Source organism: Prinia subflava, chromosome 8 (assembly GCF_021018805.1).
Source record: "Prinia subflava isolate CZ2003 ecotype Zambia chromosome 8, Cam_Psub_1.2, whole genome shotgun sequence".
NCBI lineage: Eukaryota > Metazoa > Chordata > Aves > Passeriformes > Cisticolidae > Prinia > Prinia subflava.
This window is the reverse complement of record NC_086254.1, coordinates 21,076,612-21,101,555: the sequence shown is the minus strand read 5'-3', so window position 1 is coordinate 21,101,555 and position 24,944 is coordinate 21,076,612. Positions and strand designations below refer to the sequence as shown.

Here is a 24,944-nt window from a genome sequence, read left to right as displayed (position 1 = left end):
GCGCTGGGCACGGCCAGGAGCTCCCAGCCCAACCAGCCCTTCCCACACCAGCGCTGGCATGGATGTCTTGGGCTCCAGTGCAGCCCTGAATTTCTGTGAGCACCAGCAGTGCCTCTCTGTTCTCAGAACAGTCTCCTCTGCTGAGGGCTCTGCCCTATTTTTCCCCACTCCCTCCCAGAGCAGCTGGTGAAGAACTCACTCCCATCCTCTCCAGTTGCCTGTTGCATCCAGGGCTCCTTCCCAGCCCCTGCAGCCATTGCCATCCCTGCTTGGGCTCCCCATCTTCCTTAGGCTCTGCTGATACAAGCCCTGAGCAGGGAGAGGTGCTGGCACCTGCTGCAGCTCTCCCTGGCCAAACCTCACTGCTTTTGGACCGGGAGCAGGGACCTCTGGGGATGAGATGCCCAGAAGCCTTTTTCTCCCCATTTACCCTGCACACTCCATTGGGATGGGAGCTGGAAATGTCACTTCCTGACTCCTCCAGCGGCTGCTGCCCAGCCAAAGCAGAGCAAGGCAGCCCTGCTACCCACAGACTCCATCACCAGCTGCCTTCTCTTTTTCTCCCTATTTTCCCTTTCTGTTTTTTTCAGGTTCTTTGTAAAACTGACACAGAGAGGGAAGAAGGATAAAAACGAGGCACAGACTGTAGAGCAGAAAAGGACAGGGAGCTACTCTTATTGCCGCCCATCTTCCTGGACTGCCTGTGCATACTTACGTGTCAAAGTCCTTACCTTCCTCGGTGCTTTCCGGAGCTTTTCTCCTTTCAGGAAATCTGAAATGCCATTGGTTCAATGCATTACGGATTCTTATGAAAGTAACAGAAAAGCATTTCAGGAAGTGATATACTGTGAAGAACTCAAGTGACTGGAGATTTTCAAGAGGCTGAAGAAGTTAATGCGATACCAACAACTGTTCGCCTCCCAAGAGGCTGCTGAGCCTCTGAGCTGAAGCTCTCCTTGCATGCTGTTTCATTGGCTGTTGCTATTTGCTTGGATACTTTTTCCTTGCCTGTTCTTTTCTTTCTGTCACACTGAGGGAAGGCCGGAGTGTGCTGGGGGCGGCCACGAGTTCGGGACACCCAGACAAGGCATCAGCACCTCAGCCTTCTCCTCATCCCCTGTGGCAATGGCTCTGCCTGCATTCAATAAAAAGAACCAAGATTGCCCTCGTTCCTCCTGGTGTTGCTGATTCATTTGTAAAAGCAGTTTCTGCTCTTCCTTATGGCATTGGCCAAATTTACTTCCAGCTGGGCCTTTGCTATTCTGCCTTTCACCCTGCAAGCCCCAAAGACATCTTTGCCATCCTCCCGCAGTGCTGCCCTTCTCTGAAATTTCTAAATTCTATTTTTCCCTGAGTCCCAGCCAAAGCTTCCTGCTCAGGCACTCTGCTTCCTCACCAGCTGGTCTTTGGGCACACGGGCATGGCCTGTTCCTGCCTTCGCCTTCAAGGGTTTCTCCTTGCAGAATGTCAAGGCTCCCTGCATTCCTCTGCCCCTCAGAACAGCGTCCCCAGGGAGCCTCTCAACCAGCCCCTGGGCAGCCCCTCCACCGTACATGGACCTTTGTCCACACTGTGATTGTGCCAGCCCCAGAGGCCCAGAGCCTCCACCGTGTTGTGTAGAGGGAGCTGGGAAGGTGAGCTGGGCCAGGAGGGGATTCCCCTACTGGCCCAAGCAGGGACCTGTTTCCATTTTTCCTGTCTTTTGGGTCCCCTCCTTCCTTCTTGCAGACAATAGCCTTTGGGATCCTTGGCTTCCTGAGATTTGTCTGTTTGGGACATTTGCCCAATGGCTGCTTCAGAGTGGCTCCTCCAGTCCCTCTCACACTCCCTGACACTCTTATCCTTTCACTTCCCCTTTCAGTATTGCCACTAGGCTGAGCAGAACACCCATCTCCTGCAGTTGTTATTTGTGCCAGCCGCAGTGCCAGTGCCTGTCTCCAGCACTCCCTGTTGTGTCTTCCCATTGCAACGAGGCCTTCCTGGATCTGTCTTTGGATATCAAAGTCAAAGGATTTGCAGTAGTGCTTCTAAAACGTCCCAAGGCCCCTGGAGCTTTGCAGGGTCAACACTTGTGTGTTACCAATGTCTCCTGCCAGCACAGGAGCTCTGGGTGGTGGGTGGAAGGGGAATGGCCGGTGTCCTCTTGCAGAAGAGGCCATGGCACTGGTGTCGCTGTGGTGCTGGCTTGGAGCTGCACAAGCAGCACTGTCCCCTCGGCACCCCTGAGGTTTCCCCCTCCTCCTCCTTCCCTTTGCTCTCCCTCACAGCCGCCTGGCTCCCAGGCTGATGGGTGCATTGTTTTCATTCCTGATGCCCCTGTGCACCCTTGGCAGCTGAACTGAGTGGTGGCAGAGGGGGAACCCCTGGGCCACAAGCAAAATGTTCGAGTTTTTTTTTTTGTTTTTTTTTTTTATCTGTGATGGAGAGGAAGAAGTATGAGGCAGAGGATGTAGAGCAGATGAGGTCAGGTACCCTCTGCTTCCCTCTCTTCCTCACCTCTCCAAATCCTTCCCTTCCACTGTGCTTTCCAGGCTCTGCCCATTTGCAGCCACTTAATTCAAGCCCAGTGTCTTCCCAGCAAGTTGAAGAGTGTAGGAAAATCTCTTCCTCCACATCCCAGTGCCCTGCATTGCAGTCAGGAATTCATTTTCCTGGGAACTGAGGGCCTGGCAGATACTTTTAGTACAGGCAATGCCTGCACTTTTTCTTCAGCTCTTGTTCTGATGTAGGAACTGCTGAGGCTTTCCTTGGATTCTGCTTGTTTGTGGCTATATCCCAGGATATTTCCTTGGATCCCAGTCCTGTTTCCTTGTCATTTACTTGCTCTTACTTCCTTGGAGGCTATATTCTTGGCTTTTTCCTTACTACTGTTTCCTTGACTATTTCCTTTAATTTTCATGGTTATTTCCTTGCCCTTATTTCCTCAGATGTCATTTCCTTGCTGTTATTCCAGATGGAAGAAGCCTAAGGAAATGCTGTTACCTAGAGGCAAGGTGCTCTTGCCTGGGTCTTGTCCTGCATCCAGCACCCCAAGATCTGGATCGCTGACTCCATGAGCCCTCTCTGCAGAGAAGGACGCTGCTAAGTGGGTGCTGTGCTTAGGACACCCCAAAGTCCCCTGGGGATGGGACGGGGAGATCCAGGGAGCCCCGCGCGTCTCAAGCAGTCACCGCAGCCCAGCCTCTGGAGCCGCAGCCTTCCCGGGGCCGTGGCATCCTGGGGGCAACCTGCACCTGTCCATGTGTATCCATGTATATCCAGGTGTGTCCAGCTGTGTCCGGCTGTGTCCAGCTGTCTGTCCAGCCGTGTCCGGGCGTGTCCGGGTTCCCGCGCGCGGCTCCGCGCGGTGCCCGCGGGGCGTGGCCTGGCAATCTCAGTCCCGCCCCTTCGCGTGATGACGTCACTTGGGGCGGGGCGTGCGCGCTCCCGGCACTTCCGGGTTTCCCGGCCGGAGACGCGGAGCCGGTGAGCGGGGGCCCGGCGGCACCGGGGGTGATGGGGCCTGCAGGAGCTGCGGGGTCCTGTGGGCTGCAGGGGTGCGCGGTGATGAGGGCCGGGGGGTGCAGGGCGATGGGCGCCCGAGGGGTGCGGGGTGCTGGGGTCAGCCGGGGTGCGGGCCATGGGGTCTGGCAGCGGGTGCGGGGCGTTGCAGAGCGCTGCTCCCCCGGCTCCCCACGGCCGGGCAGGCCCTGATCGCTCCCCAGCCACCCGGATGCCCCCGGAGCCACCCCCGCAGCCCCCGGCCTGCCCTGCCGGGCCCCGCACTGCTGTGCTGCCCAGCCAGCAGCCTTGGCCTCTCATTCCTCCTCTCAGTGTCTCCCATGGGGGGGACAGCAGGTCAGATGTGGGTTTGCAAGGGGCCCTACTGCGGGGTTGCTATCTGGTCCTCAGTTCACACCCACCACCACTGACACCCCAAATCTCTCGGCCTGTTCCTCCCACCAGCCAGAGATCCCAGCACCTGTGGGATCCTTACAGCTTTCCCGGATTTAGCATGTGTTACAGTCTCAACAAATCACGTTTTCTCACATAAAATGAGCAGTTGCAAACAAGCCCTGGGTAATTTTTATGTAAAATGCAGAGATTAAAAAGCCCTTTCCTCACTGCCTTCCTTGCAGCGACCGCCGTCCCCCTGCCAAGGGATGCGAGCCGCCCACCCAGCCGGATGGCACCAGGAACATCCACGGGGAAGCTCCAGCACTGGGAATCCAAAGCAACACAAAAACTGGCAATAGAAACCCGGGGACATCTTGCCTCAACACGCTGGGGCTTTCACAACCTGCTTGGCCCATGCATGGTGGCTCCAGCAGCTGCACCACCACGGAAAATCAACCTCAGCTCTCCCTGCGGCTCCAGCAAATTGTAGCCTGGTGCAGGAGCAGGCAATAGGCTGAAGGAAATTCCCAGTGTGGAGTGTTTGGGAAGCAGTTTCACCACCCAGGCTGGGAGCTCAGTGCCTGCTCTTCCTCCCCCTGCTACTCCTGCACCCCACAGGGCAGAAGCTGGACAGGCCCATCAGCAGTGACACTTCTCCAGCCACCACCAGGTTTGTCAGCTGTGACAAATAGGGACAAGGGAAGTGAGATGGTCCCATCCCTCACTCCTTGCCTGTGTTCCTGTCGTGGGAATCACAGCACTGCTACCTCGGGCTGGGCACAGGGAAGGAGCCAAAGTCAGACCATCAGGGTCCTGCTGGGGCTCTGTCCTGTCCTAAGCCTCCCCAAGCTGTTCCCAGGGATTTTGTCCTCCAACCAGCCAATTCCCATGCCATGCCACTGCCATGGCTTTCCTGCTCTTGGGCTGTCTCTGGGCCCAGCTTGTACTGGGCTCTGGGTGGGAAGCAGGAGCTGTGTAGGAGGAGGGGGCTGTCCCCACAGCAGCCCTTGGAGCCCCCTGTGCCACCAGAGCTCCCATGTCTCCAGGGCAGAGGGTGACTGCACAGCCCTCGTGCTTGGAAAATGACTTGCTCTGTTGTCCAGGCCTTGAGTCACCGCTCACGCTGCCGTCGTTGTTTTCCATCCCAGAGCACAGGCAGTGACCTGCTGTTTATTTATAACTCACAGAGCGTCGCTTCTTAGGAGACCAGGGAGCCAAGCTCTGGGACAGGGGCTCTGCTCTACTGGCATGAGCCTTGATTCCAGCTGTTTCCAAAGAATCTGGCTGGTTTGCAGCAGCTTGGGAAATCAGCAGCTCTGCCCTTGCACCGTGACTCTTCTCCTGGGTAGGTCGGACTCCCTGCCTGGGGTTGTCTCTTACGTGTTTGCCTTTCCCTGTTTCACCCAGGGAGCCGTCAGGGTGGTGACCACTGGCAAACCTGGTGGGTTTTCTGTGCTGTAGCTGTGCTTGTCTCTGTGTTTGCCAATCCATCCCATCTCTTTATCTTCCAAGATGGCAAGGAACAGCCACGGCTTTCCAGGATCTGCCTGGAAGTGCTCCAGAGCCCCAGAGCCCTCTAGATCTTTCTAGACCTGGTGCGAGGGCTGTTCTGATTTCCCTGTGTTTCACCTCGGATTTTGTTTGGTGAAATCCTCCTCAGAGCTGCTTCCTTGCACTCATTATTCAGGAAAATGCTGTCCCATAGAAGTGGTGCTGTGTGGATTCATGGCGCTGGAACAAACTGGTTGGACTGGTCGTGGTGGGAGTGGAGAGTCCTGTGGTGAAGTGGTGGGTTGTCCTCCTCAGCTCTCACCTCCTGCAGGCACTGGGAGAGGTGATGCTGGTAAAGGAGAGTGTTTTGGGGGAATAACTCTCACTATGTAAAGCTTAGACCAGGTCTTTGAAAAACTTAGATGAAGTCTTTCCTTTCTGTCACCTCTGCTGTCAGCCCTTTCCCTGTGACCACCTCAGGACTCCAGAGTGGTCCTGGAGCTGGAACACCTGTGCTGCCTCCCTGGGAATGAGAAATGCCACCCTGTGCCCCTCCTTGAGTCTCCCACCCTCCAGTCTCCCACCCTTGGGTCTCACCCTCACATCTCCCTCAGGACTCTCACCCTTGAGTCTTCTCCCACACCTGGGTCTCCTCTCACTCTTGGATTTCCCACCCTTGAGTCTCCCATCCTTGGGTCTCCCACCTTCATTGTCTCGGAGGAAATGTTCCTTGTGCCCACAGAGTGTAGCAGGAGGTGTGGAGAAATAGGCAGAGGCTGCCCAGCCCTGAGGAGCTGGAACTTGCTGGGTGGAAGGCAGAGATGGAGGTGACTCCCTGCAGTCCTTGTCAAGCACTGCTGTCACTTCAGGAGCCCGTCACTCCCCCAACCCCCCCAGCAGCCCCTGAGCCAGAGGTTAACTTTCCTGTGCTCCCCCATTTCTGTGTTGCAACACAGAGAGAGGAAATCTTACGACAAGCCACAGCAAAAACAGTTCCATTTTCTCTGAAATTGTCTGTGAACCCTGGAAACACTGAGGATCTGTCCTGGGTTTGGCCCCAAGGAGTTCTTGTCTCACTGCTCCCAGCACGGCCAGCTGCTGTGGTACCTGCACAGGATGCTGTAGTTCTGGAATGTTTCGGGTCTGGGATGTCTGGATTTTGGCTGCTCTAGACTTGAGCTACTCTGTGTTTGGACCACTCTGGGTTTAAACTGCTCCTGATTTGGACAGTGGTGCCTTAGGACTGGCTGTGGCCATGTAGGAGCTGCTCCATGCAAACCATGTTTCTGCCCAGGAGAGGGGCAGGTTGATTCTGTCAGCTCTACTCAGAGAAAGCTCTGGGGATTTTGTGTTGGCTTGTAAATAAAATCTGAGACATCAATGCAATTTTCTAGCCTGTTGTCTGCTGGAGGCAGATTCAACCCTGTGGCAAACAGCTGGGCTCTCCTTCATGTGGATGGTGATTCCAGCTTAAGGGAACAGTTTGATAGGACACAGTGGAATGGTTTCACACTGACAGAGGTGAGGATTGGATTGGATATTAAGACGAAATTCTTCCCTGTGAGGGCAGTGAGGCCCTGGCACAGGGTGCCCTGAGCAGCTGTGGCTGCCCCATCCCTGGAAGTGTCCAAGGCCAAGTTGGATGGGGCTTGGAGAACCCTGGGATAGTGCCCATGGGAGGAGCTGGCACTGGCTAATCCTTAAGGCCCCTTCCAGTCCAAACCATTCTAGGATTCTATAAATTCCTTCTCCGGCCTCTCGTATCCTTAGGAAGCTGTGAACAGTAGCAGGTGCTGGAGCAGCTCTCGGACCCCTTTTCATGCCAGGCCCTGCTGTGTGGAGTGAAGGATCCAGCTGTGTGGGATGAGGGATCCAGCTGTGTTTGGAGAGGGATCCAGCTGTGTTTCACAGGCTCCGAGGAAGGAGCAGGGCAGGAAGCCAAGAGTCAGAAGTCAAAGGTCTCTTCTTGTCCCTGCAGTGGCAGGTGACCTGGCCAGGCTGCTCAGACTGCTCAGATCAGGTTTTTGCAGAGTTTTCCATAACAGGAGGGTACTGTTTTTTCTGTCTCCCATCAAAGCAGCACAGCACCTCCCAGCATGGGGAGATGCTGGGTTTCATTTGCCTCATGGAGAACCAGAAGCCTTCCAGTATTTACAGGGGCTTTAAAAAATTGTGGAGAGGGACTTTACATGGGCAGACAGTGACAGGACAAGGGAGAATGGGTTTAAACTAGAAATGAAGATTGAGATTGGATATTGGCAAGAAATTCATCCCATGAGGTTGGGCAGGCCCTGGCACAGGGTGCCCAGAGCAGCTGTGGCTGCCCCATCCCTGGAAGTGTCCAAGGCCAGGTTGGACGGGGCTTGGAGCAACCTGGGACAGTGGAAATTGTCCCTGCCCGTGGCAGGTGGTGAAACTGGGTGGGATTTAAGGTCCTTTCTAACCCAAGCCATCCTGGCATTCCACGATTCTTTCCCATCTCCCCAGACAGCTCTGTGCTGGTAGGGTCTGTCCCAGCTGGGTTTGGAGCAGCATCACTCCTCTGGCGTGTGACAGAGAGCTGAATGGCTGTCACTTCTCCCCAGGTTCTGCTGGGGGGTGACACCCCTTGTCCCGGCCACCTAATGCCACTCCCATTTGATTTTCCAGGTTTAAGCATTCCAGGTGACACAGGGACAAGGGGAGCAGTCCCTGGCCATGCCTGTGGCACTGCTGGCCAGACCTGCCTGGCAGCTCCCCTAGCCTGGAAGCTACCTGAGGGCCCCTCACAGGGGTTCATTACTCCGTCCTGGTCTCTTGGCCATGTTCTGTTTTGCCTGAAACTCTCCTGGTCCCTGGGCATTGTCCCTGGCAATCACGGTACCTTTCCATGTCACTCACTCCCAGCTCAGTTCCCACAGTGTCCTGGCCCTGAGCACCTGCACAACGCCTCAGGGCAGGATCCATCCCTTTTGGGTAGCACCAGGAGCCCTTCCCTGGCGGGTGAGTGGGGTGGAACCCCTGGGTGCTCAACCATGCCCTCCTTGTCCCACAGGTGACATGTGAGGGCAGCGTGGGGGACGGTAGCAGCAGAGATGCATTCCAGCCACCCTGAGGACCCCAAGGAAGCCATCCAGGTGAGCCAGACCCCCCAGTGCTCCCCAGACAGGTCCCAGTGCAACTCCAGGCACTGATGGGGACAGGTAGGACTTGTGGGTGCTGCCAGCTGGGATGAGGATGGTTTATATTTGGATTGAAAATATATTTGGATTATATTTGGATTGAAAAGGGATCCTTGATGGTTTGTCTGGGTTGGGGGATTAAAGGAAATAAGGGGGTAAATCACACCTTGGCCTTTGCAAGGCTTCATGTGGGGCAGGGAAGGTGCTCAGCTCTGATACCTGGATGAAGGGGTGTTGTCCCCCCCAATTTGGGGTATCTTCACTCAACTTTGGGAGTCTAAACATATTCAACAAGCAAAGTTCAACATCAACTGTTAAACCCAAGTGTTTTATTCATCCCATGGGTGAATCAATGCGTGACTGATGAAATCATCTGCACTCTTTTGTCTTCTCAGTGCTCCTTCCGTGGAGCAGCAGACCTGGGGGGCAGCTGAAAAAGCTGGAAAACAGCACCCCAAATGAGGAACACACTCCCCTGGCTGTTGTCCTTGAGCTACAGCTGCTGGGAATCTTATTTAGATGCTGAAAAAAATATCCCAGGCTGGAAATTTAATATGGGTTTGCGCAGCCAACCCAGGCTGGAGTCAAAATTTGCAGAGCTCTGCTCAGAGAGCATTCAGCATTTGCTGGGAATGCTGCGTGGTGCTGAAACATGGATTGTTTGGTTGGAATTTGAGGAGGAATTTGTGGTGTTTTGCAAGCGCCTGCTGAGAAACACAACCGTGATTTAAAATAAGATTTGTTGAGGCATCCAGGCTCAGCTTCTTTAGGAAAAAACTTCTCCACTGGCGTGCAATTGTTAAATTCATCTTGCTGCTTTTGACTGGTGGAAGAGGAAGTAAAGCTGCTGGAAGGCAAAATTCCCATATCCCAGCTTCAGAACGCACTGAGTTTGTCTGAGGGCAGAGGCTGAACCCCAATGTCCTTCCAAACCCCTCAGTGTTTACCCAGCACAGCCAGTGAGGTCGATGACTTTGATTTCTGCTGGCAAGCCCTGTGTCACATGTCACATGCTGCTTGGGCTGACCTGCACGAGCTCAGGGGATCTGTTCTCTCCTCTGAGTTTCCCCTTTCTCCCCCACACTTAATCCTTGTGTTTCCCCCGAGAGAGCGCCTGGAAAGAACCAATTCCTTTTTCCCCATTCCCTTAAGCCATTTCTATCTGCATAGGAAGCACCACACACTCTAAAGGCAACCTCAGTTCTGAAACACCAGCTAAAATTGCATAAATTATTATTTTTGTAACAAAATAAGCCAGATGTCAGGAGTGTGAGTACCCAGCTTGACTGGTTCAGCCACTCCAAAGGGTGAGGATGAGGTAGGAGTCGCATGGTGCTTCAGTGTGGATAAGCCTTACTGTTTTTTGAGCTCTTTTACATTAAATCGTGCCTGATATTTTCATGTTTATAATCCAAACCTGCACCTCCTGTCTTGCAGCTGATCAAGAAGCAGCTGGTGAACGCCATCAAGGCTCTGCAGAAGCAGTACGTGAGCTCAGATGCCGTGGTCACCAGTGATGACGGCAATGCCAACACGCTCTGCAGTGCCCTGGAAGCTGTGTTTGTGCACGGGCTGAAGGCAAAGCACATCAAGGCAGAGAGTGGGGGGAAAGGGAGGAAATCAGGGGGTCGGGGCCCCCTTCCCCAGCCAGCCTTTTGGGGCCTGCTGAAGAGCATCACACATCGGTGAGTGGCTCCTACTTCTGACAGGGATTCACACCCTCAGGTTTATCCCTTCTTTTGGTGCTGTCATATTCAGTGAATGAGGATGGCTCGATGGACAGATGTGTCTCTACCCCATCTGTGTGCTCAGTCCCCTCAGCTGCAGGGAAGGATGCTCTCATGGGCCTTTGAGGGGCTGCCCTGCACCCTGGGAGATGGAGGTAGCAGAGTGAATCCCCTGCAGTGCCAAGAGGGGCTGAGTCCCCACATCCCTGCTCAGCATGTGCTGGGGGTGAGCTGATGTCCCCAGAAAGTTGAGGATTGAAACTGAAGGCACAAACTCCTTTCTTATTTGTTTCTGGGTGCCAGGCAGGATTTCTGGGTCCAGTGGAACCCCAGTGACCACACTGGTCCCCAACAGCATCTGCTTATGCACAACACAGGATCTGGGTTCTTTCCTGGCCTGGATCTGCTGGGACTGGTTGGCCCTGTTTCTCTGTGTCCCAGCCAGCCTTTGAGGAGGTCTCTCCTGAGTGATCACTGTTTACTGGGGTTTTTCTAAGCCACTCCCTAAGCCAAATTCACACACAGTAAATAACAGCCCCCACACAAGTTGTTCTAAAAGCCTCATCCAGCTCCATCACCAACTCCTGAATTATGAAAGAGCAGATGAAAATAACTCTTTCACATGCTATGGGGGATATTTTTGTGCCCTTTGAAGGTTTTTTCTTCTGTCCTGAAAGACAGATTAGAAAAGAAGTCTTACAAAATCTTTGCTCTGGTTTTTGAGGTGTGTGCAGTGAGCTGGGAGCAGGGAGCATGGTGTCGCTGTTGGATTTTAGGGAAGAACAGCTGAATTCAGGAGTTTAGGATTACTTGAGCTCAACTCCAACCAAGTTTTTTTTTTTGGGCTGCCACAACAGTTTTCACTGTGTTTTGACTGCTTTTAAATTTGAAGTGAGAATTTAGACACGTGGTTGTCACCAAGGAGGATCCAGCCAGCACAAACCCTGCAAATACAAGGACATTCTCCCCTCTGCATCCTCGCCCAGTGAAGGCAATGGGTAGGAGATGCCTCCAGTCTGAGAGAGGAGGGTCAGCCAGAGGCACTGCAGAACTCCCTGGGTCCTTACCAACATATTTACTTTGAGCCATTCAGGAGCCATCTCCCCCATGGAAAACCACACTTTCCATGAAGGAGAGAGATTTTCCACAGCTGGTTTTATCCCAGCTTCTGAACTCCGTGTAGCAGAGCAGGCTAGGCAGTGTCTGATGAATGCTCTGGGCCTCCTGCACAAAACAGAGCCGCTCACTCCTGTTCTGTTCTTTTTCCTCCTTCCCCAGAAATACTGTCTCGGAGCTGGAGCAGCTGATGTTTATCAACACGGACGTGGGGCGCTGCCGGGCCTGGCTGCGGCTGGCGCTCAATGATGGGCTCATGGAGTGCTACCTGAAGCTGCTGCTGCAGGACCGGGCCCGGCTGCACGAGTACTACCAAGGCCCAGCTCTGCTCCTGGACGCCGAGGAGTGCGAGTTTCTCCTCTGCTACTTGCAGGGTTTATCGTCCTTAACCTTCGAGCTCTCCTACAAGTCCGCAGTTCTGAACGAGTGGACCGTCACCCCGCTGTCCCTGTCGGGTCTGTGTCCTGTGTCCGAGCTGCTGGAGCCCCTCACGTCCTCGGCCTCTGAACCCCTCAGGAAAACATCGCTGGGCTCCATCTCCCAGTCCTCGGGGTCAGATGAGATCGAGATCCAAGCCCCCGCCCTGCCCATCAGCAAAGCCAGCAGCAAGACCAAGCTCACGTCGTCCTCGCTGAGCTTGAACACCACGAGTTCATCGCAGCTCTCGTCCAGCCTGGGCTCTGACAGCCTCCCCCCGGTGCCCTGCGCCCGCAGCCCCGAGCGCGGCGAGGAGCCGCTGTCCTGCGACTCCGACCTGGGCACGGCCACCGCCGAGGACCTGGACAGGTCCCTGCAGGAGTGAGTCTCTCCCCACATCTCTCCAAAGGGATTTTTGACCCTCTCTGGGCTCTTGTTACTTTCTCTCTGTAGGCAGGAAGTTGTTCTCCCTGTTTGCCTTTAACAAGCTCTTTCTCCCTTCTGGAAGGAGCTTTTTATCTTTTTACAAACCACTCAGCACGGCTTGTTGAGACTCTGCTGCCACTGCAAATGAGCTCATGGCCATTGAAGTGTGTGTGTGTGTCCTTTTTAGCAGGGCAGAAACGTCAGAAAAATGCTGCTCCCTGCTTTCAGGAATGTCACATCTTCCTGGCCTACGGTGGGGGATGCTCCAGGGCTTTCCACAGGGGGAAAGAAACAAGTTTGGTCACAGGGAAGGGTTGTAATTTGCAGCTTCAGCAGATCATTCAGAGAGGGAGGTTGTTGGTTTGTCATCCTTGTGATTTATTCCTGCCAAGCATCCAGCACAAAGATTTCCAGGGTTATATAAACTCTGAGTAATCTGTAAATATTTTGCCTGTCACCTTTAGAGTGTGACTCTGAGGGAACCGAGCCTTGGGGTGATGCCTCTTCTTAGTCTTCAGGAAGAGCTGGAGCTGCAGACTGCTTCCCATCTATAACAGCGTCATTCCCCATTTCCAGGATTTTGCATCTTCCAGTGATCCTGGAAGAATCTGCCTTGACTGGATTAAACTCGTGATGGAGACGCTCCTTTGAGTTATAATCTTGGGCTGGTTTAATTCTGGGGCTGGCAATGGAGTGGGACCTCGGGAACAGCTGATCCTCTGGCCAGGCTCCACTTTTAATTGCTCATTAATGAAAACAATTGGGGTTTGGCATATGGTCCAAGGCTATAGATACTTGTCCAGGAGCTGTACATGGGGCTGGGGCTGTGAGGAGCACCCAGTGTTGTCCCTCCACCCACCAAATTAAATGGGTGTAATTGGGAAATGCTCCCTTCACAGGCAGGGACCTGCTCCATGCTATAGGGCTGGCAGTGCTCTGTGGGGCACAAATCCCACATTTCTCTGTTGACATCACTGGGATTTTCCAGCCACGGTGTGCTGCCATCCCATAAAGGCCTACAGTGACACTGCACCCTTTTTACATGGTTACAGTTTGCTATAATGGAGGGGGGGTGAGGTTTAGGTTTTGGTTGTTGAGCTGCCTTCAAACTGATCACTTTTCCATTTCAAGGGTGTTGTCCGAGTTCAGCAAGGCCAAGCCAGGCCCGGACGCCCTGGAGGGACAGCTGCTCCCCAGCGTGCTGGGCTGCTCTCCCCGGCCTCCCCCGGGCCCCCTGGTGTTGCCCACCTGCCCGGCACCGGCCCACGGAACGCCCCAGGAGCCTCCCCACAGCAGTGACACCCCTGCTGGGACGGGGGGCCCCGCACCCCCCGGCCGTGGCGACGGAGACGCCGGCAGCACGTGCGGAACCCCGGCCCCTCGGGATGGTCCGGGCAGAGCGGAGAGCGGTGGCAGTGAGGGCAGCCAGGCTGTCTGCAGCCCCACGGCCCAGCACCTGCCCTCTCCCCTGCTGGGGTGTCCGGTAGGTGCTACAGCTCCCTCCCTTCCCATCTCCTTGGGTTTGTACCCAGCGGTGAAGGGAAATAAAACTGGGGACAGCTCCAATAGGCACTGCTTTTCTACAGTCAGGGAATCCCAGAATGGTTTGGGTTGTAAGGGATCTTAAAGTTCATCCAGTTCCACCCCCTGCCATCTGCAGGGACACCTTCTGCTAGACCAGATTGCTCCAAGCCCCGTCCAGCCTGGCCTTGGACACTTCCATGAATAAATTTCTCCAAACTCCCACCTTCTGTGCTGCTCCCACTTGGTTATCAGTGATTATTCCCACCTCATGGAGCTGTGGCCATGCAGCTGCTTCAGGAGAAACTGGATCAAAGTCTGTATTCCCTGGTGAAGGAGGCACCAAAGCTTTTGAAGCCCTGCCTGGCCTGTCAGTCATCCCTCTCCAGGAGCAGCTGCAGCAGGAAGTTTTGTGTTTGTTAGGGATATTAGGAGAGGGCTGAGCTCTCGCACAAATCTGGCCATGGGCTGTGTGCAAGCGATAAAACAGCCCCAGAGTCGAGGTCCTCACAGGGACTTTTCTTCATTTATGGTCCACGTAAGAGGAGGGAAAAGGATTGACTGGACAGGAAACAGACTGGTTTCCCAGTGGGAAAATCCTCCTGCAGCACATCTGTTCCCAGAGTGGGATGGCATTCCTGGGTGTTGGTCTCGACCAGCAGCGGATTTCCCCTGCTCTACTAGAAGCAGATCCACATCCACTGGCTTCTGCTTTTAGGAAACTCTTTGAACAGCCCTGTCCTCTGTCTAATTTGTTACTGACTGTTCCATCCTGGTTCCCATTGTTTCCATGCTGGTTCCCATCCTTTCCACGCTGGTAGGATATACCTCACACCCCCCAGACCATTCCTCCTTTTGCTCTCTGCTCCTCTCAGTTCCCTCCCGCTTATCCCGTTTCCGCTGCTTCCTCCTGGCCCAGAGCCAGTTTGACCTAATCTATGTATAACATACTGTGTCAACAGGAAATTCCCCCTGCTCTCCATGACTCAGGGAGCAACCTGCATTCCTGCCCCAGGAGTAATCCAGGAGCCGACACCCGTGATTCTCCCCGCAGGGTGGTGACAGCTCCTCTGCTGTCACTGAGGTTGTTATTCAAAATAAAAGGCTCTTAGAAGGCCACAAAGGGGATGTTTAAAAATGTTTAAAAGACATTCCTGTTGGGATGCAGCCCTAGAATGGTCTGGGAACACTGCTGTCTTGTGCCAGGGCACTGAGCTGGGTTGTTTTTTCTCCCTGGTGTTTGCTTTGGGACCTTGTCCTAGAACCTTGCTTCTTTCAGGAGGAGTTTCTTCACTGAAAGGGTGGTCAGGCATTGGAAGGGGGTGCCCAGGGAGGTGGCAGAGTCCCCATCCCTGGAGGTGTCCAAGGAATGCCTGGACATGGCACTCAGTGCCCTGGTCTGCCTGCCAAGGTGGGGACTGGGCACAGGGGGGACTTGAAGGGCTTTTCTCCCCTAGTGATTCTGGGATTCTTGTAGCTAGAAAAGCTCCTGGAGAAGCTACAGCCAAATTTTTTTCAGCTCATGGATCTCATCCTCTCCTGGTATATGCAGACGGAAGCTTCTTCTGCTTTCCCTGCCTTATTTTTCCCCTGCACAGCCCAGGCCCCTGTAGCATCCTCTTGTGAGCCATAGGTCTCTATTTCACACTGGACATCTCTGTGCCTATCCCCATCTCTGTTCTTCCTGGTGCTGCTGCTCCAGCTCATGCCCTTCCATGGCAGGGCTGGAATTTCACCCCCATCAGTAAAACTCCATGGACCTGTGATCGTTGCAGGGAATGTGCTCTCCTTCCACAGTGATTTTAGGGGGAGAGAACAGGTTGATTTTTGTCTTATTATCCCACCAGAATACAATCCCAGTATTTTCCAGCTGTTGACACAGTTCCATGGATTGTTCTCTGATTGGGGGGAGCAGGAGAGCTATTCGTCTAGGACTGGCCAGCAGAAATTCAGACAATCATGGAGTGATTTGGAGAGGAAGGGACCTTAAGACTCATTTCATTCCCAACCTCCTGCCATGAGCAGGGACACCTTCCATTAAATCCACACATCAGTGCCTGGGATTTGGGCTGCACAGGAGCAGGCCCCAAGGAGAGGTTGCTGTGGATGTGTGTGTTTGAGGGGCACATGGTGTTTGTTGAGCTTAATAATTCATAATATTTCATTTTTTATCAGAAGAGCTGGATCTCAGAAGATGATTTCTACAGACCTTCCCCAGGAGAGAGCAGCAGGAGCACAGCCGACACCAATGGCTTTGGGCCAGAGGGGGACAGCGAGGGGCCAGCCCCAGGCCTCATCAATGCTCTGGACTTGGAGAGGCTCTCAGTGCCATCCTTGGACACTGGGAAGCCCAAAATGTCCCCGGAGCGGGAGCAGAAGGGCTTCAGCGTGGTGCACCGCAGGCAGATGGGTACGTGCCACTTCCTGCTGCCCTCGTGCTTGGGGGCTGCTCCCGGTGGGGAGGGGCTGTCTGGGGAGAGCTGCTGGCTGGTGTGGGCTGATGGCAGCACTGGGAGCTACAGAAGGCAGTGGAGCAGCTTCCCAAGGCATTGCCAAGCCCAGGGAAGCTCTGGTGGGAAGCATTTTAGTGAGAGAGGGCCTGTCCACCCTGTGGGATGCCTTTCATTTATCCCACTTGTTCCCAGCCTCAAAACCCAAATACAGGCGGACAGAAACCCAAATGCAGGTGGGTAGTGATGGAGACCAAGGTCCTGTCAGCTCCTGCCCCAGCCCACCATGTACCAGCACCGGGTCTCTCCCCTGCCATGCCTCTGGGTGCTTGCTTTGAGCCAATCTCGGCTTTTCTCTCCCCACTACCTTCCCCTTACTTAAACTGAGCCATCCCTTGTCCCAGGTCTTTCCAACCCTTTCCGTGGGCTACTGAAGCTGGGCAGCCTGGAGCGGCGAGGAGCCATGGGCATTTGGAAGGAGTTTTCCTGTGAGCTGTCCCCCCTGGAGCTGCGCCTCTTCCTGGACCACGAGGAGCGGATCTGTGTGGAGACCTACTCTCTGCTGCGCTGCGAGTCCCTGGCGCTGACCCACCCTGATGGCCGCTTCGAGCTGGTTTTCCTGGGGAAAAAGCTCTTCCTGCGAGCTCCCTCCCAGGATGAGGCCGAGGACTGGCTGGACAGGATCCGCGAGGCGCTGCGCAAGTGCCGGCCGCAGCTGGAGGAGGAGGACTGGGAGACCCTGGAGTATTCCGAGGATGGAGGCGAAGCCCAGCCTGCCAAGGGTGATTCCAGTGCTCTCCAGTACAGTGACGTGCCAGGGAACAGCTTGGACTGGTCTGCAGCTCCAGAAGCAGAGCTGGATGCAATCAAAGAGGCCGTTCTGTACATGGATGTGGACAAAACTTGGGTCCCGTTCATTTTTTCCCTGTCTCTAGAAACTCTGAAGTGCTTTAAAATCAGAAACAATGACAAAATTTTAAGCAACAGTTATGGCATAGAGACCATCCAGGACATCCTTCCAGACACCAGCCTGGGGGGCCCCTCCTTCTTCAAGGTGATCACATCCAAGGCTGTGCTGAAGCTGCAGGCTGAGAACGCGGAGGAGGCGGCCTCATGGCGGGAGCTGGTCCGAGAGGTGCTCATGTCCTACCTGGAGGGCGCCGAGGAGGCGCTGACCCTGGGGGGCAGCTTGGATGGGCACTCCCAGGTCGTCCTGAAGAACATTGTGAAGGAAAACAGCTTCTTGTTGCAGTACCTGGTGGCCATCCCCATGGAGAAGGGCCTGGACTCACAGAGCTTCATCTGTGCAGGTACAGAGCCATGGAATGGTTTGGGTTGGAAGGACCCTAAAGCCCATCCAGTTGCACCCCCTGTCATGGACAGGGACGCCTTCCACCATCCCAGGGTGCTCCAAGTTCTGTCCAAGCTGGTCTTGGACACCCCCAGGGATGGGGCAGCCACAGCTTCTCTGTTTTCCCAGGGATCCCAACAGCACAAGATCCCCTTGGCGGGGCTTCACATCCCCAGTCAGGGCACTTTTGGTGTCCTGTGGGCACAGGGTGAGGCCCCCATGCTGAGTCCCCATCCCACCCCAGCCCAGTCCAACTGGGATATTACTGGGCTCCCATTTAAGATGCTTTTGGTATAGACAGTGGCAAACTGGGGTTGAAGCAACCTTAGGTGGATCAGGAAGCTCAGGACTCTCTTCCTGGGCATTTTGAGGCCCCAGCCTGCGGGGAAAGTGCAATCTGGAGTAGTTTTTCCAGTAAGGCAGCATGGGATTGCCATGGGTGTGACGGGCTGATTTTGCAAAACAATCATTTACCCTTCCCCTGACGCCTCTCAGCACGCAGGGAGATTCTGGTGGCACCTTCACTGACCTCCACAGGAGCTGTAATTTGCTCTTTACCTTGCTAAGTTAATTAAATTTCAGATTTCTCTCCTGCTTCAATTATATTTCTTGTACCCTCCAGCAGGTTGGGGTTTTTTCTTTTAATATCTCCCCTTTTTTAATGTAATTTTTTTTCTCGTCTATTTGGTCTCTGCCTTCCCTTCCAGGCTCTGTCCTGCATCTTCCACCTCCCCACAGCTGGAAGCCACAAGCCAAAAAGACAAATTCACAGGTTTTTTGTGTAGGTTTTCTTTAGGGATCTGCCTGCTCTGCTTTCACCCCCCTCCCAGCCTGACACCTGATGTGTTCCCTTCCATCTCAGAGTAATGAGCAATAAAGGATGGTTTTTCTTACTAATTCAGAAAGCAACACGTGATCTCCATGAATATTTTGGGGAGATGAGCTTCAGCTATTTCAGAGTGCAGCGGATGGGGTAGTGGGTTCCCCACTGCTATAATAAAGGTGCTTTGGGGTTAATCCATCCTGATCTCATCCCTTGCAGATGAGGTTTTGGTACCCTGTGACAGCAGCAGAAAGGAAAAGGGCTGACCAAAGGCAAAACAGTGCAAAGTTACTGTTGGAGGTGATGGGACAGCAAGTGAGGTATAGATTCTTCCCTAAACCACTGGGATGTTGCCAGAATTCACTTTTCCTAAAAAAAAAAAAAAACCAAAAAAAACCAACAGTTGGACCACTTGATGGATAAAAGTGGGTTCACAGATAGTTCAGCCTCCTTTTTATGGAGAAAAAGTGAAGCAGCAACTGTTGAACCATCATAGGCTTCGATCCATGAGGAGGGGGCTGGAGGCCTCGCACTGAACATCCTGCAGGTGCTTTAAGTGGTCCCTACCCTTTCCCAAAACTTCAATTCCATGCTGCCAAAAGTTTCTCCCTGATCCCAGCAGTGGTGGGCCAAGGCTGTGGGCAGCACAGCCGCCTCTCACCCCCTGCTCCCGCAGGCTGCTCCCGGCAGATCGGCTTCTCCTTCGCCAGGCCCAAGCTCTGCGCCTTCTCGGGGCTCTACTACTGTGACAGCTGCCACCGGGACGAGGAGAGCGTCATCCCCTCCCGCCTCATCCACAACTGGGATCTGACCAAGCGAGGGGTGAGTCCTGGGCTGGCCCCCTGCAGGGAGCAGGGAAACGCTGCAGCATCTGCTTCCTGAAGGTCCACCTGGGCATCCCCTGGGCTGGAAATGCCCACTCCCAACCTCCCTCCGAGCTCTAGGGCTGCTCATGGTCTGTGTCCACCTATCCCTTCTCTCTGTTCCCCAGGTATGCAAGCAGGCCCTGAAGTTTCTGACGCAGATCCGAAACCAGCCGCTGATTGACCTGAAGCTGGTCAACGAGAGCCTCTACGAGCACGTGGAGAGGATGGGGCGGATCCTGCGCAGCCGGGAGCAGCTGAAGCTGCTGGGGGATTATCTCATCATGTGCCGCAGCGGCGCCCTCAAGGAGCTCAGCAAGCGGTGAGGGCCTTCCCGGGGTGACATTCCCCTCTCTCGGCGCTCTGGTGGTCTCCTGGTCCCCCTCCTCACTCACCATGGGAGCAGGGAGTGGTGCTGCCACGGCTCAGGCTGGTTTTTCCCTCCATATCATCTGCTCTAAGGAGTTACCCATCTGTTGGCTGGGTCAGCACAATGAGCTGTGACTCAGGAAACGCCTTCCTGGCCCAGGAGCTTCTGGCTGGACAGGAAACACCTGGCAAAATAGATGAGATATTTATTTTCTTTTTTCCCCCCCCCTTTGAAATGCTCTCACGTGATTTACAGTGGCAAGATTTGGGATGTGAAAATGGGCTCTGCAGTGATTCACTTCAGGAAGCTGCTTTATCCAGGCTTCATCCTTGCTCCAAAGCTGTTGGAGGTGTGGTGGAGACCATCAACCCCCTTCCTCTCTGTGCTTCTTTGCAGGCTCGATCACAGGCATTACCTCCTGGAGTGTCCGCACAAATACAGCGTGGCTGACCTGAACCAGGTGAGAGCTGTGCATGGTCACAGAATCACAGAATGGTTTGAGTTGGAAGGGACCTTAAAGACCATCCAGTCGCATCCTCTGCCATCCAGTTCCACCTCCCACTAGACCAGGTTGCTCCAAACCCCCTGGCCCAGCTGTTGGGATTTTCCAGATGAAAACACTCTGGTGTCTGTGGGGATGCCACATGCTGCTCCTTCAGCAGGAGGTTCCCAACAGTTGGGTTTTTCAGTGATTCCTAAGCTGAGACCCCCATCCTGGCAGGTTGTGGGTGCTGCTCAGCAATCCGGGGTCCCATGGCTCCCCAGGCTGTGGGGTGGGGTTGTTTTGGAGGACAGCCCTGCCTTCAGGTGCAGCCCACGGAATGGGTGTGACACACCAAACCCCACGGGGCCGGGCCCCAGCAGCGCTGACCCCCGTGTCCCCCAGATTGCCGACGGCGTCTTCGAGACCTTCCTGCAGTCGCTGCTGCAGTTTGCATCCCACCACGTCTACAGCTGTGACCTGTGCACCCAGCGCGGCTTCATCTGCCAGATCTGCAACAGCAGCGACATCATCTTCCCCTTCGAGTTTGACACTACCACCAGGTGAGTGAGCCCCCTCCACCCGTCCCACTGCAGCCAGGACCCCCAGGGGCACAGCCTGGCTTACACCAGGAGCCCCAGCCGACCCCGAAGTTCTGCTCGGGGTGTGCGAGCAGACCCCGCTTGCAGGGCACGGGGGGAATTGGAAATGGCTCCGAGGTGACTGTGCATCATCGTGATGCCCACAGCCTTGTGGTTCCCATGTCCTCAACGATGGGAACCATATTGTAGTGCCCATGTCCTCATGGGAGCCACGTCCTCGTGGTGCCCATGTCCTCGTGGGAGCCACGCCCTTGTGGTTCCCCCATCCTTGTGGGACTCATCCTCACAGTTCCCACATCCTTATGCCCATGTCCTCAGGGAACCCATCAGCCCCAGGATGCTCCAAACTAAATCTGGGCTGTTTGGGGCAGGAGCAGACTGTCCTCACAGAGCCAGGATGTCACCAAGAGAGATGGCTTTGCTGACTAAAGATGCAGAGCCACCAGCACCTTGCTGTCAGCCTGCAAAAGGCCTTGCTGGGTGCTGGATGCCAGGGCAGCCAAGGGGCTGGAGGGAGGAGGAGGAAGGTTCTGTATGTCCCTGTCTTGACTACCTTGCCAGTGCCTCTCCCACTCAGGGTCAGTCTGACTCCCTTGTAGGGGCTGAAGGAGGGAAGGGGAAGCAGCATGGGACTGTCCCACATCCCTCTACAGCCAGAGAAGGAAGGACAGACACATGGTCAGATTTCACGGAATGCTAAAATGGTTTGGGCTGGAGGGACCTTAAAGCCCAGCCAGTGCCACCCACTGCCATGGGCAGGGACCCCTTCCAAATCCTGTCCAAGCTGGCCTTGGACACTTCAGGGATGGGGCAGCCACAGCTTCTCTGGGAGCAGAGATGGAGGGGGGGCAGCACTGTGGGATATGCTGGGAGAGACTGAGGATGTTCCCAGCAAGAGAGGGGTGATACTGGCTCTCCCTGGGTTTTTCTCCTGCCCACAGAGCTTCCATTCCTTACAGGCAGAGGGACCTGTCCTGCAGTGGGGTTGGCTGTGGGTCAGGGTACAGCAGCTGGACAGAAGTTGGAATCAGGATGGGGATGGTGTTAGAGGGGAATTCTTACCCCCACCATCATCAGGGTTTGCTGAAGAAGTCCAACCCTTCCAGCCAAGGAGCCTCTCCATTGTAGATGGAGAGATCCACATCTCCATGGTTATGTCATAGAATTGTGGAGTCATCCAGGCTGGAAAGGCCCGTAAGATCATCGAGTCCAATCCTCCCAGCACTGCCAAGGCCCCCACTGACCCCTGTCCCCAGGTGCCACACCCACACGGCCTTTCAATCCCTGCAGGGATGGTGACTCCACCACTTGCCTGGGCAGCCTCTGCCAGAGTTGGACAACTCTTTCAGTAAAGAAATTTTCCATAATATCCAACCTAAACCTCCCCTGAGGCAACTTGAGGCCATTTCCTCTTGTGCTGTCTTAGCCTATTTGGCATTGAGCACAATCCTGGCAGAGAGATTTCACAGGCTCATGGACTGCGTGGCTTCACTTTCTCTGACAATCCCTAAAAGCAAGCAGCGACACCCAGAACCTGCAGAAAATAACGAGGATACTGGGATCCGTGGGTGCTCCACGTGTTCCAGGGCTGCAAATGTATCCATGGAGGACAAGCAGCACTGCTTGCTCCCCTCCCTGCCACAGGGACTGCACTGAGCTCGTTATCGAGGACAACAACATCCCCAGGGGACCGATTTTCCCTGGAAAAAGAGCAGCCAGGCTCTGGAAAGTGCTGGCACGAAGGGCTGAGCTGGCTGGCGGCCGGCCGGAGGTCTCGTGTGTCCCATAGAGCCGAGCTCTGAAGTTTGTTGGCGTTTTTCTTTCTCGCCCTGACAGAGGAGGCTGTGCGGCAGGAAAGCAGCTCAGCCGACATCCTTGACATCCTCACAGAGCTCAGCGCGGCTTCCTGCCCCTCTGCCCGCCCCAGCGCTGCCGGGTCACACCGGCCTCACTGCAGGATGTGTCTGCAGTGCCTCAAACAATGTCCCCGCCAGCGCAGGACCCTCTCCTGCTCCAGCAGCTCGGGGGAGGTGGAGACAGGAGATGCCACTTCCCACTCAGAACCACACCGGGTAAAACCCAGCTTCCCAAATCCCCCCACAGCTGGGGAGCAGCCACCGTTGCTGCTGATCTGGAGAGGCTACATGGAAATATGGAATTTCCACTGGGGAAATGCTTATTTTCCATCCCAAATCCTGCCTGTCCGTGCATGAGCCTTTCCCTGTCCTGAGTCCCTCAGGGTTTACAGCTTCTCTTGGGAGCCAGATTTGGCCCCAGCTGTGGTGATGTGGTTCCTTTCCTGGCACTGACGGGTGTTTCTCTGCCTCTGTGCATCCTTTGGGGAATTAAGGTGTTTCACGCTGTTCACACATGGATTGTGCACCAGGCATTTGCACAGTGAAGGTATATCTGGCTGCCCCGCTGGCATGTGGCTGAGCCACATTTTACTGCCACTGAGGAGCTGGGGATCACAACCCAAAAATTAACCTCAGCCCTCATAGCAGGGACATTTCAGCTGGTGACTGAGCAGTGAAAGCCCTACCCAAGCTGGGGTCCTTTGCAGGGTGTCACATTCCTGCTGCTGCTGAGCCAGATCAGGAAGCTCTGACACCTCCACTGAGCCACCTGCTCAAGGGCAGCTCCCTCCTGGCTGCCTGTCCCCTCCCTGCAGCGTTACTGTCCCCACAGCCTCCCTGCCACATGCAGGTCCTGCTGTCAGGGTAGGGTGTCCTGCCCCAGCCATGACAAGCAGAGGGTCCCCAACAGCGATGCTTGGTGTCATGAGATTGGTGTCAAGGGATCAGTGTCACAAGGGCCAGTGTCCAGGGTTTGGTGTCACAGGGTTCGTTGTTGCAGGGGGTGTTGTCACATCCTCGAAGCTGCACTCGATGCTGGGAGAGCAGGGCACAAACCTCACTCCCGTCTCTCACACATTGGCAGCTGCCAGCAGCCAGCAGCACCCACCACGCTCCTTCCGGCCCAGCTGCTGCACTCAGAGCTGCTGGGGTGGATGAGGGGGTGCTGAGGTGGATCAGGAGCTGCTGAGGTGGATGAGGAGCTGCTGGGGTGGATCAGGAGCTGCTGAGGTGGATTGAGGAGCTGCTGGGGTGGATCAGGAGGTGCCGGAGTGGTTCAGGAGCTTCTGGGGTGGATGAGGAGCTGCTGGGGTGGATCAGGAGGTGCCGGGGTGGTTCAGGAGCTTCTGGGGTGGATGAGGAGCTGCTAGGCTGGATGAGGAGCTGCTGGGGTGGATGTTCCTCTCAAGCAGCTGCTGCTCCTGCACTCAAGCCTCCTCCTGAGCTGGGGCTCTGCTCAGTGAGTGCTCATAACACACCAGGACAGGGAACTGTCCCCTGGTTCAGTGGGGGAAGTTTGGTCTTTGTTCTGATGTTAGCAACGCAGTGGGATTGTTTTTTCCCTTCTTTTCCCAGGTGCAGTGAATGCAAAACCGTCTTCCACCGGGACTGCCACGCCCGGGCCCCATCGTGCCCGCGCTGCGAGCGGCGGCAGCGGTACCAGCGGCGGCTGGAGGCCAGCACAGAGCCCGCCCTGTAGCCTGGCACTGACCTCGACACTGCCCTCGGGATGGGGGTGTGGAAGGGACGGAGCAGACCCCTCCTGCCTGAGAGCCCCTCCTGTGCCTGACCCCGCCCTGGGGACAGGGACAATGTGGGGTGGGTGCTCCTGCCCTCCAGAGGGACCTTCTGCCCACCCAGGGCTAAAGGAGGGGGCTGGGAAAATCCATCCCCCTTCACACTAACCGGGTGCTGTTCCCTGTCACCCTCCTGGTGCCAATGTCCCCTCCCAGTGGAACCCAGCGGCTCTTCAGGGTGTCATCCCAGGATTCCAGTCAAGGGTGTGGAGAACTGACATTGATCAAAGCTCTAGTTTTTTAGGATACTGAAAACCAGTATTTTTTTACATGGGGGTTTTGCACAACTGGGCTGCTCTGGGTGGTGGACCCATGCAGGGAGGGGACAAAGTGACACTTGTGCCTTTAGGGACCTGCGTGCCCCAGGGGGACTGTGGGTGCCCCGAGCATCTCCTGCTCAGAGAGCCCAGCCAGGGCCGTGGCCTCCGGGGAGAGCCGAGAGCCGGGCTGCTCCTCCCCACCTGCTGCTGCTCACCCTCGGGAGAAGTTTTATTTTCCTTTAACCCTTCCCCACGCAAAAATAATTAAAGTTTATTTAACAACAAGTGAAGCGATTTTTGAGTTTGCATCTCTGCAGTGGGACCTCATCACAGTTTGAACTTGACACGGTGTCTGTG

General features: G+C 55.1%; 1 protein-coding gene across 4 annotated transcripts; it reads left to right on the top strand.

Moving 5' to 3' along the window:
• Positions 1–3,402: 3,402 nt before the first annotated feature.
• On the top strand, positions 3,403–24,872 carry PLEKHM1 (pleckstrin homology and RUN domain containing M1). 4 transcript variants are annotated; one of them, XM_063404076.1, is made up of 14 exons: positions 3,403–3,465; positions 4,119–4,546; positions 5,064–5,221; positions 8,402–8,483; positions 9,966–10,213; positions 11,534–12,169; positions 13,346–13,697; positions 15,911–16,145; positions 16,590–17,495; positions 19,036–19,181; positions 19,351–19,544; positions 19,989–20,052; positions 20,479–20,636; positions 24,107–24,872. In XM_063404076.1, the coding sequence occupies exons 4-14, from the start codon at positions 8,442–8,444 to the stop codon at positions 24,228–24,230; spliced, it is 3,105 nt and encodes a 1,034-aa protein (XP_063260146.1). In that variant the 5' UTR covers positions 3,403–3,465; positions 4,119–4,546; positions 5,064–5,221; positions 8,402–8,441; the 3' UTR covers positions 24,231–24,872. The 4 variants fall into 4 exon arrangements, with proteins under 4 accessions (XP_063260146.1, XP_063260148.1, XP_063260145.1 ...); XM_063404078.1 differs by lacking the exon at positions 5,064–5,221 and having other exon boundaries at positions 15,914–16,145; XM_063404075.1 differs by lacking the exon at positions 5,064–5,221.
• The last annotated feature ends 72 nt before the right edge of the window (positions 24,873–24,944 follow it).

Coding starts and splice junctions, on each gene's coding strand:
- PLEKHM1 (XM_063404075.1), top strand. CDS start 8,442: ATGCATTCCAGCCACCCTGAGGACCCCAAGGAAGCCATCCAG. Junction 12,170..13,345: donor CTGGACAGGTCCCTGCAGGA/GTGAGTCTCTCC, acceptor TTCCATTTCAAG/GGTGTTGTCCGAGTTCAGCA. Junction 16,146..16,589: donor GGTGCACCGCAGGCAGATGG/GTACGTGCCACT, acceptor CCCTTGTCCCAG/GTCTTTCCAACCCTTTCCGT.